This window comes from Pyrus communis, chromosome 12 (assembly GCF_041283825.1).
Source record: "Pyrus communis isolate YQ-2024b chromosome 12, ASM4128382v1, whole genome shotgun sequence".
Classification (NCBI taxonomy): Eukaryota; Viridiplantae; Streptophyta; class Magnoliopsida; order Rosales; family Rosaceae; genus Pyrus; species Pyrus communis.
In genome coordinates this window covers 2505767-2528714 of record NC_142576.1, presented here as the reverse complement: position 1 = coordinate 2528714, position 22948 = coordinate 2505767, and the positions used below count along the sequence as shown (strand labels likewise).

General features: G+C 36.0%; 2 protein-coding genes across 2 annotated transcripts; both read right to left on the bottom strand.

Annotated features, from left to right (window-relative positions):
- Positions 1 to 624: 624 nt before the first annotated feature.
- On the bottom strand, positions 625 to 2389 carry LOC137744688 (gamma conglutin 1-like). The gene has a single exon (XM_068484458.2). It carries the CDS (start codon positions 2129 to 2131, stop codon positions 782 to 784), a length of 1350 nt encoding a protein of 449 aa, XP_068340559.2. The 5' UTR covers positions 2132 to 2389; the 3' UTR covers positions 625 to 781.
- Positions 2390 to 5185: 2796 nt separating this feature from the next.
- On the bottom strand, positions 5186 to 8320 carry LOC137745480 (heavy metal-associated isoprenylated plant protein 34-like). Its single transcript, XM_068485436.2, has 3 exons — positions 7874 to 8320; positions 7608 to 7683; positions 5186 to 6956 (listed from the first exon to the last, which is right to left on the bottom strand). The coding sequence occupies exons 1-3, from the start codon at positions 7901 to 7903 to the stop codon at positions 5386 to 5388; spliced, it is 1677 nt and encodes a 558-aa protein (XP_068341537.2). The 5' UTR covers positions 7904 to 8320; the 3' UTR covers positions 5186 to 5385.
- Between the last annotated feature and the right edge of the window lie 14628 nt (positions 8321 to 22948).

Sequence of the window (22948 nt, the reverse complement as noted above, 5' to 3'; positions counted from 1 at the left end):
AGATAAAGAGGAAAATGATAGTGGGGAAAAGAAGAAGAAGGAAAAAAAAAAACAAACAAGGCCCTTTGGGCTCTTCTAGTGAAGGCTGACCTTCACTGGCTGAGAAAAATGATGTAGCCCAACAACAAAATTAGCCAGAGACTAGCCTAGGCCTGGCAAACACCATACAATTGGTTTTGTTCTAGGTGAACAACGTTATGGACCCAGAGACAGGAGTGTAGAGTTAAACACTACGTGGTACTATAACCGTCGTCACAACAAAAAGACGTATATAGTGTTAAACAATGTGACACTGTAATCATTGTCATACTAAAAAATTATCGTCGTCACATCAAAAAGGGCCTAAGGTATATTGTTAAACAATGTGACATTGTAATCGTAGTCACACCAGAAAAGTGTTGTCATCATACAAGAAAATTGTTGTTTGTTTTTATATTGGAATGAAATGTTTAATCTAATTTATACTAGAGAAAGATAGATTCAAACTTGGGTATATAAAAGGGAGCACACTACTATTTGCAACTTGACGCCAACAATCTTTCACTCCGGACAATTGTTAGAAAAATGAAATTGGAGTTTGAATCCATCTAAGAATACAAAACATGAATGACTTTGAGTTGGTCATGAACAAATAATTAACAAAGTTTTATTTATCCAGTCCCTTGATATAGAAGAGACTACGTACACCAAAGCACAAAGCTTCACATTTTACATAGACTTTATTTGATCAACATACACAAACACCCTCACGTAGATCACGTCTCACAAGGAAGATCACAATTTATGGCTCATCGGTGGATTCAGTAGATTCTTCAGCACCAGTGGAGGATTTGCCAAAGTTGAAGTTGGAACAACTAGTCCTGCGGGACAACAACGAAGAGCTAAATCCCAACCTTGAGTTCGTCAAATCAAACTGCAGCAGATTATCCTCCAACTGGAGTGCTCCGATCACGATCGAAGCCTGAGGCCTCAACCCACCGTCCACAAACCCTAGACACGCCACGTTGGGACTTGGCTGGACGATAACGTTATGACCATACAGCCTCCAGATGTTCCGGTTGTTGTCTAGAACAAGGTCTATGCTAGAAACCGTAAGCGCTGCCTTGTTGCTGGCGAATCTCTTCGCATCAAAACACACCCCGAATGGCGCCACGGGTTTCACTTGGGGCACCCCTTGGAGCTGATTGATGAGAAGCTGAGTGAGTGCCCTAAAGATTGAGGTTTGGAGGATTGTGTAGGGAGTTGTGGTGCTGATCATTGCCCCACCAACCCCTCGTTTTGGTGAGTAGGGCAAGAGAGATGTGTTGAGTGGAACCACCTTGTTGTTGATTTTGATGGATTGAACGTTTATGTAGTACTCTCCTTGCCTGCCTATGGTCAGTGGGGTGTAGGTTAACTTGCGCGACACGTCGATGCCCCGGTTCATGAGATAGGGTCCTTCCCCGAAGAAAATGACGCCATTCTGGCCAGGCGCAGAAGGGAGGCACACGGCAAATTTTGCTGGAAAGCCGAAGTGGGAGGCTAGTTGGTAGGGTAGGGAAATTGGGGAGTGGCCTAGGCCAGCAAAACCTTGAACATTTTTGGGTAGGCCTTTTTGCATAATATTTGAAGGTGCACATGCAAAGAGGAATTGAGGGACTTGGACCATTGGGCCAGGGCTTGAGCCTTGGGTTGATGGGATTGAGAGGACATCTTGAGCAAGCTCACCCATAGCGCTTTGGCGAGTCACAGGGTTTGTGGTCATGAGCCCACACGCGTTGGAGTGGCACCCTAGTGGGGTTCTAGATGAGCTGCATGTGCGGCATGTCATCTGGCTATTAGGATTGGCTCTAGCACACTGTGTTGAGTGGCAAACCGGAGCATTGTAGCCCGATGACAAGTACTGGTTCTCACAATTGACTGATAAGAACCTTCCATTTAAGTCAACCACAAAGGGGAATTGGACTGGAGGGTTTCTTTTGTAAATTTGGGCCACATGAAGATTGGTTGCCCCATCTTTCTGCACCTTGAGGACAAGCTTATTCGGCTTGATGGGGATTTGGGGTCGGGTTTTTACTGTCGCCACAGACGTGAAAATGAGAAGGGAAAAGCAAGAGAAGAGTAGGAGCAAATTGGGAAGGAAAGAAGCCATGGATGGAATTGGAAACAAATTCTGAGTTGGAACGAAGAAGTTTTTGTATACCTAGAGGCTAGAGAGGAAACGTGGGAATTGGCAAAGAACGAGAGAGAGGAGTTCACAATTTATAGTGCGAGGGTTACTAATTTAGGGCAGGCTCTAGAGTGTTATGGACATGCATGTGGACATTTTAGGGTTTCGGCATTGAGTTCTTCTTTGATAGATTTTGGAAAAGTTTTCCAGTTTATGTGACGTTACGAATGTTGGGGGTGGGGGGGTTCACATGTAAAGGGAAAGAGATGAGCATAAATCTTGACACGAAAACAAAGTGTTGGTGAGTGTGTAGGGGTACTTGGCACTTGGCAGTGAAGAGGCATGTACCCAGCCATGCAATAGCTTGTGCTTTAAGTAACAAACAAAAGAGTGTCACTGGGTTCTGGCTTCTACTTGACACCGCTCTTAGTTTGGCAGGTTGAAACAAAAGCAACCCTAATCATCTCACTTAATTTATGTAGCATTGTTAATTGTTTATAAAGCAAGATTACATATGCATGGCCAAACAGTAGTCGGTCCTAATTAACCGTAGTTGGTGCAGGGAGAAAGAGAGAAAGGGGAGAATTGTTAGTTGTTTAGGAGCATTGTTAAGTGTTTAGGAGCATAGGTTCGTTTCCGTACCTATTTTTATTGCTTTTTAGACTTAATTTTTGTGTCGTATTTTACGTTTTTCTTTGCTTTTCACTAATTTTGTTCAAATTTGTGTTCCCAAGCAATAACATTGAAATTAAAGCTAAAATAGAGTATTTTGGGATTGAAAGATGTTTTCCACCCTGGAAGTAGAGGTTTGATGTGTAGATCAGTCAAGTTGGAAGATTAAATTGCACTTCCTCGGGACAAATCAAATATTGAACCTCATATGTGGAAAGCTCTAAATGTCTAGTTTGGAGAATATTACAGTTTATGATTCCCGTTTTTCTAGTAGACTTTATTGGTATTTTACCACAAACAACTCATAATGATGATTTCATGCAGATTTGCGAATATTGTCAAGATTTTAGAGATTTAGTAGCGTTCAAGGCACAAGTGAGGACACTACTTTAAAAGAGTATTTAGGTCTTCTAATCTAATCATTAAAGGTAAAAGATACACAAAATTAAATCAACGGCTAAGATAAATGATGATTTTCTAGAAAACCAGCCGCGAGACAAGAATTGCTCTGGTGCTCTCTGGTTCTTCCGTCTCTTCTCAGTTGTCTCAAGCTTTTGATGAATTTTTAGTTTGCTATTTTATTATTGCACATGAGTAATTAAACTCTTTGTAGTTAGGGGTTAGTCTGAAGCCCTAGACATGACTCTTTCTTCACTATAATATGTTTCCTGTTTGTGGATGGATGCTTACTTCACTATTATAATGAATGCATGTGACTTGTTTCTTTGATTGAAAACCTTAGTAATCATGTCTTCACAATCACTTCCGCTGCAAACCCTAGTCTTCTTTTAGGCCATATGCTATCCACGTGAGCAATAACAGTAGTGAACTTTCTATAACTCACAGACTTTTTCTTCATCGTCTTTCTAGTTATATCGCAAATTTTTTAGGTAAACCTTTTAAAGAATTAGAGGCCTAGTATATTGCGATGTATGATTTGATCAAAAATTTGTTTTTACAAATTCCGAATGAGAAATTGTCATCCTAAACAAAGTCATTACTTTGAATCTTCATCAATCTTAATTTAATTCTATAAACCTTTGCAATTTAAAATATTGTATAATCATTATCATTATACATTATAAACATCTTGAATTCTTAGCAATATACGCTATGTTAGGTTCTTGTGACAATATTCATATTCTCTTTACACTTTATGGATTTCTATTCATTAAGGTTGCTTGACAGAATACAAGAAATGAGGCAAACGACATGCACTTTACACGTTCTATAGAGAATCGATATAACATAACCTGCATGTCATAGCTATGTTATGGATATCTTCGTTCCATTTGTTGACAATTGTACCACATATAAATGGCTTGGACACATAGTCCTGGCATCTTCACTGCTCATGGCCTTTGTTACATCATTCAATGGGCTGCTACTCATCAAATTTCCCAGGTAACGAGTCAACTATTTTTTATTCAGTTGACTGATGTAGGTTTTTATTCAATAAGAAAATTACAGGTGCAGGTTGTATAATTTCTCCCTTTTTTTTTTTTGTTAGATTGCATGCCGGTTCGATGGTTCGATTTGAACTAGGAATGAACTTATTAAATTGGATAACAATCCAACATAATGTGTTTTACAAATTCTTCCTAGAGAAGGATTTAGGTGGAAATAATTCACTGCTATCATTACGTTCAAAATCACTAATATAAGTTCATGTGAAAAGAGTCTTAAGTTCATGTGAAAAAGTCTTACACCTAACCTAATGACTCAAAATATCACTATGACAGTAAACTCGTTACGCGAAAGTCTATCTTCTTCTACAAAGGCAAGACTTTATACTAGTGGCTTAAACTCAATCCAGCCACCAAGCATAGTATAATCTATTAATGGTCTATTTAGATGATAAAACGCTCATAAAACCCATCTCCTTGGTTTTTTTATTTTTTTTATTTTTTATGGAACCCATGTCCTTAGGTAGAGATTAGAGAACGACCTATACATATCTAATACCCCACCAAGCAAGAAAAATATTGATATGGCACAATTTTCTTTTAATATTGGTGTGCACTGATAGCTCTGTATATAAAATGCCAATAAAGTTGCGTTTTCCAAGCAAAATACTTGATGAAGGTGGGTGGATGCCGGTGAGGTGAGGGAATGGAAGTCAAGAGATGGTCCTAATAATTTGAGCAGATAGAGATTGATCCTCTAAATATTTCCAAGTTGAATCCTACACGCGATGCATTTTGAATTCGAGAACCACTTCGCAAAACCGAATTCAATAATGCCTAAACAAATCATCAATGACTATTCTAATTTGAAACACATGCTTGAAATTACAATACAAATAAATTACAATTGTCGTGATCTATCGAGTTCATACGTGTTTGTACCCTAGAAAACTTCGAATCAGAAGTTAATAATTCACTCATTGAATAGGTTAAGCAATACCATTTACCAAGCTACAAAACTTACTCATTACCATTTACCAAGTAGCATAAGCAATGGTACTTCCTTCCATACTTTCAAACTACTTTCGGCTTAGCACCACAACACAATAATCCTACAAAAATAAGTAAAAACATAGCCTGAAACCCTAGAAATTACTTCTACATGATACTACAACCATTAGGGTTCTCATCACTGAAGTAGTTGGCATAAGGATCAGATGGAGGTCCTGATGGCATTGGCTGTTGGGGCATGTAGTTCATCGGTGGCGGCTGCGGGCGGGTGTACATCATCGGATGGTACATATCATTCCCACCGTTGGCTGCTGCTCTCTGTTGATTCATCATCATGCCCAAGTATTGTTGCTGCTGCTGATTATACGGGTTTCCGGGACCCATACCGCCTTGATAGTATCCTCCTCCGCCGTTCATCATTGCCTGTGCAGGCAGTCCTTGTACTGCAGGAAAATTACCCATCTGCCCCATTGGATGGCTACCCATTTGACCCATCTGAACCATTTGAGGTCTCTGCCCCATCTGACCCATATTTCCCATATGACCCATTTGACCCATTTGACCCATTTGGCCTATTTGTCCCTTTTGGCCCATGTAACCCATTTGCCGGATATCCTCACCATCATCACCACCTTTGGCGCCTTTCCCTCCCTTGCCCTCTTTGGCTCCTTTTCCATTTTTGCCCTCCTTGCTTTCCTTTCCACCTTTGCCTCCTTTCCCTCCTTTGGTATCTTTCCCTTTGAAATCAATCTCATGAAAATCATTTTTTCCATCTTTGCCCCCGCCCTTTTTGCTTCCATTGCCCTTGCCTTTGCCTTTCTCGTCTTTGGAACCGCCGCGTCCGATACTTGTACTCCGGCTGAGCCACCCTAGCAACCCACCTCCTTTTTTGCCATCTTTGCCCTCTTTCTTATTTTTACCCCCTTGTTTCTTATCCCCACCCTTGCTATTTCCACCGCCTTTCTTTCCGCCATTTCCATCCTTGCCATTCTTCTTTTCATTATTTCCACCCATACCTTTCATTTGCACAGGGAAATCAATTACCCCGCCTTTCTTGGCAGACCCTCCCCCACCGCCTAACTTTTTGTCGTTCATCACATGCATATTCATCATCCCAGCAGGCCCATGTGGGCCATGTCCATGATTAGCACCCACCATTGGCATCATTTTCCCATATGGCCCTCCTCCTTGTGGCCCATTTACAATATTACCCATCACCTTGTTCTTAGCCATCTGATGATGTCCATGATCAAGCTCTTCCTCATCATCATAATCTTCATCATCAAACTCATCATCATCGAACTCATCATCAAATTCATCATCAAACTCATCGAAATCGCTACCGTCAAAGTCCTCCGCCTCCGGCAGATTGAACTTCACAGACTTCTGGGCCTTCTGAGGCACCTTCATAACATTACCATTACCTCCTTTCATTTGTTGGTGCTGTTGCTGGTTGCCTCCTCTGCCCTTTTGCGGTTGTTGCTGGTGGCCTCCTCCGCCCTTTGGTGGTTGTTGCTGGTGTCCCCCGCCTTTCGCATTCTGTACCGGCATTGTCACGTTCTTCATCTGGGCTTGATTGAAATTTGAACCCTTTGAGCCCCCCCAGAGTTCCGCATGTTTCCCCTTCTTTTCAAGTTTCTTGATGATTGTGTGTGGATCAACATTCCCCGTAACAGTCACCTTGCTATGTTCTGCATCTATACTTGTTGTGTACACACCTAAAAAGTGACCAAAATCAAAAAATTCAAACCATTTCGAGCCTAAACGCAGTCAACAAAATTGTGTTTTACCCTAAGTAAATAAACCGATGAAAATTCACACCGGAGCTACAAATTTCTTTTAGTAGGGCATCTCAAAAATCAATTAAATTTTTTTTATTATAATATGGTTTATACTTAATATATTAATAGGGATGCTTTCAAATAATGATGTAGCACAATTTTATGTTACAAAAATTTCAATATAGTAATGGAAAAGTGGTGAAAAATATTAATATATGATAGGCGGCAGAGAAGTTTTCCAGTTTGAATGACAAAGTAAGAGTACTTTTGTTCATATAATATTTGATATGAATAGTATGAATGTATATTGAATATTAGATACATATATTTTTTCAAAGATAACTCTAGTCTACCACTTAACAAACGAATTACTTAAGTGGGGCATTTATCCTCATTAAGCCTTCATTGGCTCCGTCCATGCACACCACTACACTAAAACAATGACAATATTTATGGTAAATTGAAACATATTTCGTCTGGCGAAGTTCAATCTCTACTAAGATCAAATCGGAGTTGTTACTAAACAAAGAGAAGAACAATATTTGGGTTAGAAAATTGAGAATATGGTAACAGAAGAGAAGAAAGTACCATCAATTTTTTGCAGCAATTTCTTTATCTTGTGCTTGCAACCATCACAGTCAATGTTAACTTTGAAAACACAGGTCTGCAAGTATAATTAATCACGAACCAACCAAATTAGACTGAGTTAATAACTTACTGTATGGATTATAGTAATGAGAAACATAATTAAGAGAAAACAGAAGATAATGAGAAGGATTCTAAACTAAACTAAGCAGCTTTGATTCTCAGACCAGTTTTGAAAGAAAATAGTGAAAACTGAAAAGGGTGTGTACCTGAAGCTTCATCACTTCCTGTTTACTCATTGTTTTAGAGAGTGAGTGAGAAGAGCAAACAGGTTTTCTGCTTGTGAGCTGAGAAGATAAAGAGGGGAGAGAGAGAGGGTGAAGTGAGAAGAGAGAGAGAGAGAGAGAGAGTTCAAAGGCGGTTGGTGAGAATTGAACACTTTATCTTATAGCCTTCTCTTCATCTGTTCGAGGGTTTTGTGTCTCTTTTCAAGCATTTTTTAGTTCTATAGAGAGAGTGTGTGTGTGTGTGAAGTCTGTATTCTGTAGCTGAAAGACCGCAGCCCGATTTGTTAATCGAATATTTACTGAATACAGTTTCAGAAGTGGTTTAAATAGTTACACAGAGATTAATGGCAGTTGAAAAATGGAAATCCAATAAAATAAAAGAGGGAAGGGAGCAAGACTAGCTTTTTAAATTTGTGCCTGGAAAACAGTGAAGAAACATGAATCCCTTTGGTCAGTATAAACACTGGAAAACACAAAGGAAATACTATTATATTTGAGTCAAGGAAATCTCATTAAATCAAATGAAAACTAATAAAAATAATTTGAAAATTTTGAATTTTAACAATAAAGATAAAATAAAGGGTAAAATGAATAATACCATGATTGACTTTTTAGTGTAAAAATGTGATTTTTCGTAAAGTAAACAGTACCATAAACTTTTCGTTAAAATTCCCTTCAATCAACTCATACATGAGTTTAGTTCGCAAGAACTGTGTATTTCATGTCTTACCCTCAAGCTTGAAAACATAAAAGACGATGAGAAATATTAGCAACATTTTCATAATATACGGACAATGTCGTTCTACCTTTTCAACTCTATTGTTTATTTTGCAATGTTACACAAGTTCGAGCCGTTATTTCTTAGGTCACCCTTTAAACATTTTTTATACAAAAAATTGACTATATTTGAAATCTTTTACTTATTCAACGGTTGCCCAATAAATATACAAAATATGTTTTCCACTTAAGCACTGAAACTTTGATAATGTTACCTAAATAATTAAATGATTTGTGGTTTACTTAATTTTTTACAGAGTTGATCTTTAAAGTGACTAAAACTAAATAGCTGAACGATTTGTGATTTGACTAATATTTTATAGAGCTGATCTTAAAATGTGGCTAGAAGAGATGATGTAATTTGAGATGAGAATGAGAACCAAACAGGTAAGATTCGAGTGAGAATGTTGCTTTAGAGAAACCACTGCCCAAACCTCTAACTAACAAAGAAAACACAAAAGGATTGTTAAATATAAGTAGAATATTTAAAGGGAATTGTTATTAGTACTCCAAAAATTTAATTCTACACTTCTCACAAATGTATTTTTCTTTCTAATTATAGGAAATTTAGAGTGTCAAATGAGAATTTTGAAATGTTAATAACAATTCCCTATTTAAATATAGATCAAATAGTCATACAATAGTGCTCACAACACCTTTAAAGCAGGTGTAAAAAAAAAACCAAAGGCATTCGATGGGAAGTGATCTCTTTTCCCCCACTTTCGATCGTTACTACAACCTTAAACACGATTACGCCATGCATAAACATGATTCGAAGCACATTCTGTACACTATTAACAAAATAGCTGGAGATAGGTTGGATGGACACAACTCTGTATATATTAAGCTCTTGGACTACATGGCTCAATAATTGGGAAAGGGATTATCTTCGGATTGCTTTTACCAAATCTACCGAATTAAGAGATTTTGATCCTTAAAATTTGATCCAACAACTAAAGTTATTATAACTTTTAAAGGAAATCTCTGTTTGTAGTCGTTTGATCAAATTCTAAGGATCTGAATCCCTTAATTTGATGAATTTAATGAAAATGATATGGAGAAAATCCATTTGCCTATAATTGTAGGATTAGGATTCTCTCCCCTCCTCTTTTCATCCTATTCCCTTCCCTTCTCTCACATTCTCTATTTTGTCTTTTTCTTTCTATATAAAATTAATATAAAATCTTAACGTGGCTTAACAGTAACCGTTCAAATAAGATGAAAAAAATAAAAAATAAAAATAAAAAAAAGAGAATCCTAATCCATAATTACATGGCACTCGTAAAGCGAATTAACAACTAGAATTGGTAGGGGGAAGACATGATTAGACTAAAGATCTCTAGCCATGGGTCCTACCCATTTGTCTGGGATCATGAGCCCCAACTGTGGTAGGGTCGCAGCACTACACTCCAAGGTCTTGCCCCTTAGGATCGGTAAATTATCTTTTGGATTTCTATGTTTGAAATTTAAAGATCAAGAGATCTAAATCATTAAAAAGAGAGAAAAAGAGATCTTAATTCTTAATTTGTGCAAAATAAATTTATAAAATAGATTAATAATGACCATAAAATTTAAAATAAATGATCCGAATTTTTAACTCCAAACATAAATTCAGACAAAATCTTGATTCCATAAGACCAACTCCAGTGGTAGGCTAAAAGTTAAATTATCTCCCAAAATTTCCCCTCAAACGCACTCCAACCCAAGGGAAAATTTTGAGCTAAATGCTTATTGCTAAAGCAATGTCAAATTCCCCCCGAAATTTAGCCCAGAAATCGGGGTGGATTTTACCCAATATTTATCGGAATTTAATTTTTTTAGATTAAAATGTTGATAAAATTAATTTACGATAGTCTACATATTTATTTATTTTTTAAATTTAATTTAACAAAAAAAATAGCCTAAATTCATTCTTTAATAATTCCGGGCTAAAATTTTAGGGTAGAATGGTTGGAGTAAAAAATCTGTTTTTGGGCTAAAAATTTTGACTTTTAACCCAACCATTCGAGATGATCTAAGGGCTCATTAGTCAAAATATCCTTACAATTATTTGACAATTTGCAAGTGTCGAATAATGTAACAATTTGCATGTGCTTTGACCGCAAAATCATAATTGTGTAGGTTTTCTTCTGATTCGAGTTTAAAAGTACCAACGAAATATGTTTGGACCAAGAATATTCAAGTACTAGGGAATTTAAGTTAATAATGCATTATACAAGTTTGTAAGTGATTACTTTTTATTTATTTATTTTTAAATGGGACAATTATAGCGAATTACGGTTATTCACTCATTTTGTGTTTAGAAGAGGCTAATTGAGAACTGCATTCTATTCGTGACCATGATTAAGCATATTACTTGAAAGCAGTTAAACGATTAATCTTTTGTTTGTGTTTTCTAAAAATTATGTAGTGCATTTTCAAGTCTATTCCTTGAATGTTTTTAGGTCCATATCTAACTAATTTATCTATAATCTCCGTACTTCTAAATCAGCATTGAAACATAGGGTAAATGGTGCAAAACTTATTTATAGCTAACTATTTGGGTATGTTATTTCTTTGTTGCTGTCTTGGTTGACTAACAGTAAATATGTGATTGGTTTGTATGAGATTGGATTGTTCAAGTGGGAGAGAAATTAACATAGGACAAAAAACTATAGTCATTTTTTTATATCTTATATTTACACTAAAAGATAAGAGAATAAATTGGTTTCGAACTTATCATTTATAAAATTCAAACTTAAGAACTTTCTCTTTTAAGTGAAGAGAATATGTTATAATTGAGTTTTAGTCAATAATAATTTACAAATGATTAAACTAGTTTGCTGGATACAATTAAATGGTCTATGGGCTCATTTGTAAGTGATTTTAGAATAACTAAAATTGTTTTTAGAGAAAATGTGTTTTTAGGTTTCAAAAGTACTTGAAGTGCTAGTGTTTTTGTAGGATTCATTTACGTTTTTACTAAAAATTGGTTGTAAAAATATTTTTACAAGAAATGCTTTGAGTTATTTTAAAAACACATTCAAACGAGTATACTACTTTAAAATTGGAAAGGAAAAAAATCCAACCAAACATCATGAGTATAGGTATATATGTTGTGGTACCATATAATCATAAGAAATGACAGTCGGTACATTTACTTTACCAGTAGTCCTGTCACATATGGTAAAAAACATATGAATAAAGAAAAGAAAGAGGTTCTCTTTTGAGTAATATCAAGTACAGCAAGTTTCGAATCTTTGAGGCTTAAACATGATGGTGGCAATAGAGCTCATGCAATTGACAAGTGAGAAATGCTAAGAGATTTTCTTAAAAGTGACTTTTTATGAATTTTTTGTCATTTTATATTTTTTGTATGATATTTTAACGTTAATACGAGATTTGACGTTAAACTGTAAGGTGATAAATAATTATGAAGAGTTCTAATGTAGGAAAATCTACTCAGCATTTCTCTTGCCAGATAGTGCTGCCATCTTATTATATTTGTGTAACAGGTCGGACTCGGTTGCACTCACTCTTGCATGGTTGTCAGATCGACCAGAATGATTATACAAGGGTGAAATTGTTGAGGAATCGATAAGAGTGAAATTGTGGAATCACACAAGACCAAACAAACCAAAGCATTTTAAAGTTAAACCATTTGGCGACGAATTTACAGCTCAAGCGATTAAAAGGCATAAAAATGTAGATTCACACAAAGGCAAGCAAACAAAGCAATTTAAAACCAAACCATTTTGCAAAAAAACTTGCATCTCAAGCGGTTTCCCCGGTTGGCTTCTATCAACAAAGAGAAAGCTAAACCAACTCAGATGTGAAAGGGGAAAAAAAAAAAAAAAGAAAAAAAAAAAAGAAAGATGTTTCTGAGTATGAACCCTTCTTTTGCAACCACATGATCGCTTGTCCTCCTTAAAAGCCTAACCCGTGAAGAAAATCTTGTCCTCATTTCTTCTTTAGTTTCCCTTTTGTATAAATAAAATAAAACATGAAAAACAGAAAAGAAATACCAATGTTCTTGCTCTGTAAAAGATATTTTGAATGGTGACAACAAGCAGCCACCCAAGACACACACCACAAAGTTACAAACCTAAAAACAAACAAAAAATTAACCTTACTAAAATGCTTTATGCTGCATAGGGTAGCTCACAAAATGGCTTTATTTGACTACAAATCTTCTCCAATAATTGGAGATCAAAAGATCGAGAGAAACAGTATATTTTATGGTATGAGAATCGGTGGGTTTGTAATTGTTGAATTTTAGTATTTTTGGCATGTGTGGTCTTCAAATTGTTTTAAAGATCATATTTGACGTCTTTTTTAGGGTGATGCTATCTATAAATTTATTTTTATCTCTCACATACTTTTTAATTATTTTTATTCTTTGTTATTTTTCAATTCATTTGATTCGACGTTCGAAAATTGAAAATTGCATGTAAAAGATAAATATGAATGTATGAATAATATCACCTTATTTTTAATGAAATTTCACTTGATGAGCGATTTGGCTTGACAAATTTTGGTTAAAAATATATACTACAACTTGAGTCTATCGTAGCACAATATAATAAAAAAAGAAATATAACAAGAATCAACAAGTCCGGCCTCAACTTACTTTTGAAAGTGTCGAAATAACGTATACATTTCTTTCCTCTACTTGTATGGTTCAAATCAATGTAGGCTGCATGCTGACCAATACCTAGCTATGGTGTCGAACCCTGTGCAAGTGTTTAGCATTCGAATCCTTAAAAGCAATGGGGCACGATGATCTGCTTTCGCTTTTGGATCATAGTTTTTGGAACTTAAGCTACTATTTAATACTTTAACCCTAATCTTTCTCGAATGAACTTTAGCTTCTTCTCTATAGATGGACCTGGATTGTCTGCCCTCCTCTTCCCATACTCTTCCCATCTCATTCTATTTCTATAGTTATGGTTACGTCCTGTCAATATTTTATATTCCTATTGCTTTTTATCTTATTATTTATATAAAAAAATTAATATAAAATATTAACGTAACTTAACTGTGATCATAAAAATAGAAAAAAAAGAGATGGGGAGAGCATGGAATGGAAAGGCAGACAACCCATCTTCTCTGGAGATTGCGCATGCCTAAACTGTCCAGCTCCTACGACAAGAATCTTGCACTATATAACCATTTTTTTTTTCAAACCAGTAGATCTGAAAAGATTGCAAAATCTTGTGTGAAATAAAGTCAAGCCATAGTTTGTACTTGGGACTGGATTAGACTGAATTGGATTACTTGAACCATGCATTTTACTCGTTTGGGTATGAAATTTGAGGAGAGCGTAGTTCTCGTAAAAGAAAAATGGAATAGGACTTTTACTGAGAAGAGGCCAAATAGGTACCTGTTGAGTACCTTGAGTTCACAGCTGGTTGGGGACGGTGGAAAGGGATGCTCTCCGAATTTTTTTTATTTAATTTTTCTCATTAAACAATCTAAATTTTTAAAAATTGATTAAATGATTAAAGATACGATAATTTTTAAAGTGAATTCCTGTTTCTAATCAATGAATCAAATTTTAAAAACTCAAATTATTTGACTAAAAGAATTAGGTGGAAGAAATCGGAAGATGATCCATTTCCGAAAACGTTGAGGCGAGTAATTTATGTCGTCACTCAGCTGGGAGTTGGGAACCCAAGAAAGAGTGATGGGGCAGGCTCATTAGGAGACAATTAAGTCAGGGACCAGAGAGAGTCCATATTCATGGACTGGTCATTGGTTTGTTGGTGGGTTGGGATAAAATTATGTCAGGTACAACCCTTCTTGGTGAGCAGTCACATCTTTGATACAGTTACAGGGCTCTCTCTCTCTCAACGTTGGATTTGATAGGGGTAAATTGAATTATTTGTTTTCCAACTTTTCTTTTTTGGTCAAGGATTTGTTTACCAACTATTCACGCATTTTCTGATCGAATTTAGCCCATCTCTTTTGCATCATAACCATAGGTGTGTTTGTTTGCAAGTTGTAGCAACTAGGACGGATGAAAAAGTAAAGAGATGAAAGTATACACAAATTTTACTTAGGTTTGGTATTTAATAAACTTTGGTAAGAATGCTTTATTAGAGTAGAGGTGCTCTCTCAACGAGTAGTATCAGTGTCTAATCAAGTTTATTGCTTTTAAAGGTGTCATTTCTTCGAAGCGTCATTGGACATAACTTTATAATAATTGTGTTTATTTTTTGCATTATAATCACATGTTAATCTCATGATTGGTCATGTGATGAAATTAATTTTTTATAACTAGTAATACGTACATTTTCTTCCTCATTTCTTTCCATACAATCATTTAATTTGAAGAGAAATTTTCATCCATTTCTATCCTAATAACTAATATCTTTGAGTCCACGAACATAGCTAAAAAGTGGTTAAATACATGAAAGTAATCACACTGATGCTATGTTAAGATTTTACGTTAGACCAGCAATTCAAAACTAATTACATCGATATTGTCTCAATATAATCACATACGTAGCTTCGGGTTATATCACACCTCACACATGTGGAGTTGGCAAGCATGTAAACTGCACAAGTAGTAAATTTATATGTTTGGGAATGCACAAAACACAGGAAAAAGAAAGTACGGAAAAGGAAGAAGAAATCCAAGAAAAGATTCAAATCCCCAACAATTAGTATGGTCACAGTCATAGACACTCAGATTGCTTTTGCACTTTAGACTTCAAATCACGACTGAAGACCCTCACTTTTGTCCCCCTCATTTGTTCTCGTAACCCAAACCTTTGAACATCTCCAAGTACCCTTTTTCCTTCCTATGCTAACTTCAACTTGTGTCTCAAATATTCCCTCCCTTTGTCCATTTAACTTTGAAGTCACACACGCCTTCAAAAACTTTGAAGTATATATAACCAAATACGATAAACACTAGAAAGTTCACTAGGCGGAAATAAAATCTTGTCAACACGAAACGGATGTATTATATTCATAGTCATATGTTGCTTGTATTATATAAAAATGCGAGAGATTTGTTTTATGCACCATGGATACATAAGAAAGCTCCTATGATGCTCCCAACCGGCGATGCATTGCTTTTTTTTTTTTTTTTTTTTTTTTTGGGTAAAGATGCCTTGTAGTTTTAGTAATACAGTAACTTACTACTACGAAAGCGCTACAACTAATGGTCTAGTGATGAATAAGGTTTGGGGCAGCTGATGACCCAAAAGGCAATACAGAGACAAGAATGCCCACAACCCCAGAAAAAGAAGAAGAAATAAAGCCCATATTACACCCATATCAAAATTTTCATGTACCTATTTCATGAGTTAGATAAGTTGATAAGTTTGCTTATTGTCTTGCACAAGAGTTCGAATCCTCATTATGTGGATGGAAAGTAGCTTAAAAATTAAAATATTGCTTTGCCACAAAAAAAAATGTTCAACATTCATTTGTTGTACTCAATGGAATCAGGAAGTTGAATAATAGAGGATTTGATCTGGAATTTGTTACATCTCTCATTTAGGATGTCAATCTCTATTTTATAGAACGTTTTGCCTGCAAATTCATCACTTGTTTTCCCCACAAGGGGACCTGTTGAAATTGACAATGGGCACCCGTAAAATACCGTTCAGTTTTCCAAACACTTCTACGTAGCTCTTAACCCTAACCCACTTCTTGTTTGACCGATCAAATTGAACAACATACAACCAAGATACACATACTAACCAATAATGTTTCCCGTGGGATTCTTCAACCAAGTAAGAGCTACAAGATGAGTCCCAATCTTGTCTTTGCACTGACAGCGTCTATCTTTTAGGCTAGCCCAAAACCTAAAAAATTAGGCTGGCACCCAAAAAATCCACTCCATCCCTAAAAATAGGCCAGCCCAAAGTCCAAGCCAGTTTGTAGGTTGGTCCAAAATGGTTAAGGTAGGAACTGGCCTATTTGGTGTCATGCTAATGTCAACATGACGACAGAGAACAACAAATATTTCTTTTTTGCGAAAGATGCATGGGTGCCCGTGTAGGCACACTAAAGGGGCACGGGATATGGACCACGTGGCTTGGCTACGGCCGTTGGATTTCCAACGGCTAGTTTTCTGAACCGTTGGATTTCCAATAGTAAAAAAAATTTGAATTTTAAACCCAATTGCTAGTGATGTGGCAAAATCTGGGTTGTCCAATTCTTAGATCAACAATCCAGATTTTTCGGCAAAAAAACTTAAAAAAAAAGAAGAAGAAAAATGTCAGAATTATTACCATTTGCCACATGTCCAATTTTGGGCTATTGGATTTCAATCTTTTTGAAATTCAACGGTCTAGATTAACTCAATAAAAATTGTTTAAAAATACATAAAAGATAAAACAAAAATTATTAAAGATTGGTGAAAAATCATATCTGAAATTAAAAATAAAATTATTTTTATTAATTTATAAAAAAATTAATAATATTTTAATACGAATTTACTAGACTTTGGGCCAGCTTATTTTTTAGGGATGAAGATGCATTTGGCCAATTATTGTTTATTAGAGTTAATTACTATTTATTTGGGTGGATTAAATGAATTTTGGGCCATCTCATTTTTAAGAAGTGAACTTGCTCTTAGGAAGGAGAACAAGGCCGTCCTCTCCCAAGACTTGAAGTTTGGCACTGAGCGCACCCAAATAATTTGATCGAAAACTAGAAAATAAGATTCCATCAAAATATATCAGATCATACATTTGTCTGTGACGAAGATGATTGGGTGTGCAGATGGTACTCCATGTTCGATTCCTGAGGTTACATGATCTTATGCTGTCATCACGTCCGAATACGACATAAACATAACAACCATCAGCAGAAGTTGGAGCCTTCGTGAATGTGGTAGATGCTCATAAATCCTAGTGACAGTTCGATAATCTTATTACAAAAAGGACTACAGAAAAACAAGATACATGAAGTCCCTGTAGTTGTTAATAAAGCAACCAACTGTATTTCGACGCACTAACTTCCTCCTCAAGAATCAATTCTTTCATATCTTCTCTTATGATTTGTCTGGCGGAGTAAGTTTGTATTGTAATATGCTTATGATTTTTCCGTTACGCTTGAACCAACCGTAGTTTACATACTATGGAAAATCGTTTACAGGTCGACCTAGGACCGTATCAAGAACAGCTTGCCTCCAACTCTTACATGCCACACCGAAGAGAACCCCGTCGAAAAGGAGAGACTTTGAGCCACTAGGCATAAGAGTCAATGCAAAGATCAGACCATGAACGCTTTGTCTTGATATATCTATGTCTTTCCATAATGTGTTCATTCGAAGGTTAAGTTTGTAACTTGCATTCTTCAAAATTTGAGGGATAAGATTAATTCAAAGTTGAACTCTTACCTTCCAGCAAGTCTAGAATACGTGTTCCACTTGGATCATCACATTGGCAGCTCTTGCCTTATGATTTCACATTCTTACACCTCTAATATTGGTTTTTGTATCTATCATTTCCATTCTTTTGAGTAGAATGATAGTGTGTAGTGAGTTAAATAGTTAGTTGTTAGGAAAGAGGGGAATCGGTGGGGATCGAACCAGCACCAAAGTGCATAAGCATGATTGTTTTCTGCAACTGCAATAACTACCATCTGCATGATTACATCTATCGTTTCCCTTCAGATTTTTGTCAATCACGGTTGAGCAAATATATAAAAATAACTCATTGACAGCACAAATTTAAAAATTGATGCGCACACACCGCAAAGTTTGATTAACATGTTAAATAGAAATGACTACTTGCCACAAAAGAATCAAAGCATCTTCAGAATAGTAGTGCTAGGGAGTCACATTTTTGTACCACATCTTTTCTCTTCTTTTATCCCCGCATTTAATCATCCAAAACCAGAGATGAAAGTTCAGGGTATGTTTGGGTGAGGGACTTCCTAATTTCAAGGTATTTTCATAAAAAGTTAGATGTGAGAGACTAGAAACTGCACTATATGAGCATTACAAAGGCATGTAAGATAGATGCGTAAACAACTCCTGCCAAGTAATCGTGTTTCAAATCTCTCTCATTTGCCTTTTACAAAGCTCATGTGGTGCATTCCTAATCTCTTGCATGTAATGTTTTGCAATCTATTTCTCCATAACTACGCCCAACTTCCTTGAAATTTGAAGTTTCATAATCCATATCTTTGAACCCAAGCACACCGCTAAAACTTAAAAGGGGTTGACTTTAGACATGAAAACTAAAATGATATCATTAAGTGATTAACTTATAACATGCTGTTCTTTCCATCCCTCCCTCTCTGTTCTACCATACATACTATGCAAGAAACAAATGGTTCAAACTCATTGTATTGAACTTGAAAGTGATGATGGTAGGCTCGGAAGGATTACGGTTTACATGACAAACAACTTCACTAAGCTATGCTTGTGTCTAAACTGTGACAGATATCTGTACTCAATAATGCACAGCTCACACATGAGGATTTAGCACGCTTGTGAAGTGCACAACAAAACCAATAAGCATGTGAAGATGACGAACCCTAAACCTTAAAATCACAAAATAGAAAACTGTTCTGAAGTGGATGAAACTGCCAAATATAATGGTTGGCAACCGTCGAGCTGCAGAATGGTTTCTGTGGTTCCACGGGCATGACGAGGTTGGTTGCTTTGACCTAATGGACTCGTGGCTCATTTGAGTTTAATTTAACTAATTTTCTGACTTTTCTAAATTACGGTTTGGCAAATCTGTAAAAGTAACTCTAAAAGCTCAAAAATAAAAATTTATATCCACATACGTTGCCAACTACGATTTGAATGAAGATCTGATGGACAACCACCAAGGTGAGTTGGCCGAATAACTAGCAGACAGGAAACATTTGTACTATGCTCGCCCACAGACACTTCATCACGTTATACTGGATATGAGTTTGGATTCCCTCGTTCCATACATCCAGGTGATGCGACACTAGTTGACAAGCTTCTCAACAGATCTCTTGGTTTTGCAGATGATTGATGGAATTGTAAAATTTTGTTACTTTTACTGAATGTATCCATCATATAGTCTTTCGCATATTATCGATCGAGATGCATGTTTGAAACGGCATGATGTGCAATTTAGATAAAGATTTGTAACGTGATAGATATTGATTGATCAGCTATACACGGGTGAACAACGTGAAGACTAATATGATTAGATTGGCTAGAATTTCAAATACTTTCGGGTATCAGATTGGGAAGACAATTTCATTTGTGTAGTTGAGACTCTTTAACATGTTATGCACCAGCTAACTTGTACCAAATGCAAGGACCACATGTTACTCACACAGAAAAGAGCAGTTCTAGTTCTTTCTTGGTATGAAACTGATCATTCTTTATTATCTTCGAAGGGCTTACCTGTGATATAACTCTCATGTCTCTATGACACCCTCACAATGTATGTACGTTGACGAACAAACAAACAAATTAACTATAAACTAATATTATTTTATTAACAGAAAAGAAAGATTGCCCTGAAGGCTACATAACCCGTAAAGACTACATCTTGATTAACTTATTCTCTCAAACTAAATACAAGCTATATTTATATATAAACCTAAGAAACCGTAATGCATAAATTCCAAAAATACCCTAATACAAAATCAAATCAAATCTCTAATTAATTCCTAAATAACCCTAATAAATTCCAACACTTACCTGTGATATAACTCTCATGTCTCTATGACAACCTCACAATGTCTCTATCTCTCTTCTCATGTGACTTATTTGTAACTTATTTGTGACTTATCGCATGAGACAGAGAAGCGAGATATATCGAATGAGATAGACATGGGATATATTTGGATGACATGTAAGTCCTTCGAAGATGATAAATAAATAATGATCAGCTTCATACCCAATCATCTACATACCTAGCAAACTTACTTTTTATCCTTACAAAAGAAGCTGTAGTAGGTATTTGGGCATTCTATTGCTATTTATTCTCCTTGTCTTCTGGGTTTTCTTTTATAGAAAACCTCGATAATACAAGGGAAATTTTATTGACAAAAAAAGAAGTTATACCTAGTTAGGGGACCTCATAATTCAAAAAACAAGGGGAAAAAGAACATGAAAAAGAAAAGGGGAACGTAAACCTTACCCCTCTAAAAACAAAAACTAAAAGATACAAGTAAGAAAAGGGGGGACATGAAACCTAACCCCTATAAAGCCAAACCTAAAAGGTCTAAACCTACAAAACAACTCGAACAACACCACAAGGTTAGGAGAAAAAAAAAAACAAGAAAGTGAAACAAACTTGTGTGCCGAGATACACATTAATTTGAGAAACGAAAGCCAAGCAAGCCAGCATAGTCCAAAAAGTAGCACGAACCGCCAATATATGGAGAAGAATCATGCTATACCAAAGTTGAAGATATATGTGAGAAATGTAGAAAGTCATCTTCTGAATGCGGTTTAAACAAATAGACCATTGTGTACGAAGAGGGCAAGGAGGATCAAAATCAGTCGATTGGAGAGTATAAATAGCACTAGAAAATTCCTTTTCCAACTAGAGACAATGTCAACTTCACTAATATGCAAACTCTGCGACAATAGCAATTGCTAATAATACTGCAAAAAATGAGTTACGGTGACCAATCCATTGATAGAAAACACGAAGAAAATGACCATAGCAATCCCTGAAAACTCCTCCACATGCAGCAAGACCGAGATTTTCTTTAGACAAACCATCTGTGTTAAGCTTAATCCAAGGAAACCAAGGAAGAGACCAAAGTGCAGGAAGAATAATAGGCGCATTGCAAGTGATAGGTTGAATCCCAAGAGAAGAAATGATACTAGTGTCAAAACCCTGAGAGTAACCAGAAATAAACTTCTCACCATGAAAAATTCCAAAAATTATAGACATGCAAAGTTGATGAAAGTGGATTGGTCGACCCTAAAAAACAAACTTATTTCGAGCTTTTCAAATAGCCGGAATAATAGAAAGACCTGCAAAAATCCAGAGATTATGCAACTATTAGGGAAAGGGCTTACGCACATAGACATTAAAAAATACAGTTGAAGAATCTAAAAGAGGCAAAGAAGTACCAAATTGACATGTTAACCACTTCTAAAGCTGCCTAGATATCTGACAGTCGAAAGATGAGCAATAGATTCCTCAAGATTATGACATAAACAACACATAGATGCCAAAGATATACCACATCGTTTTAGAACACACTTGGTTGAAAGTTTATCATGTAAAAGGGGCCAAACCAAAATAGATACTCGAGGTAAAATAAAATGCCGCCAAATAAACCTTAGCCCAAGCACCATCACTATGTTTGCTTCAAATATGATGATAACTAGAGCAAAAGAAAAAGATTCCAGTAGGCGAAGGCTCCCGAATCAACTTGTCCTCGTCTACATTTAAAGGCAAAGGAAGACTTAAAAGATGTTGCACCACAAAAGGGAATAAATCTACAAAATAATCTGGCAAAGACCAACTTTGAACTTTAATAGCATCTGAAATTCAAGGAAGAACCATAGTTGAAATGTCCAGAGATATCCAAGGATCAATAATTGGGTCATCCAACCTTTTGTTGAACTAATAGGAAACTGACCGCCTACACCATAACCCAACAACTATTATTATTTAGAATAAAAAAGGAAAGCTTTAAACCATGCCACACAGGAGACCGTAAATAGATATCTTGTTTTTTGTGGTATAAGAGGAAAACGCTGTTGAGCGAAAGAGCCTCACAAAGAAGAGGATTGTAAAGGATCCCAACCAAAACTAAGCAAAGCCGTTAAATTCAAAGAAGCTAAATCTCGAAGACCAAACCCATCTTCCTGCTTAGGTTACACACCATACTCCAATCAAAAGTTACCAATTTCTGGGAAGTCAAGTCCTTTGACCTAATAAAATTCCTTTCACAAGTAGAAATATGCTTTTACAGGCAAGTTGGCAACTGATAAATTAAGAAACTATGGAGAAACAAGCTTTGATAAATAGACTACACTAATTGCAGTCGTCCAACCATGAAGATAAGTTTAACTTTCCAACCTAATAGGCACTTCAACCTTGTCTACCAAAACTTGAAACTGAATTCTCTTTGGCTAACCACGAAAAATGGGTACCCCAAGATAAGTGAAAGGAACAACACCCAAATAAAAGCCAAGATGTCTCGAAACATGTGCTCTATGGTGGGTAGAGGTGGACCCGAGATAAAAATTACTCTTAGTTGCATTAATATGTTGTCTCGATGCACAACTATGCTTATCCAAGAAATTTCGAAGAGCACAAAGAGATCAAACATTTCTACGACAAAAATAAAATGATCATCAACATAGACACATGA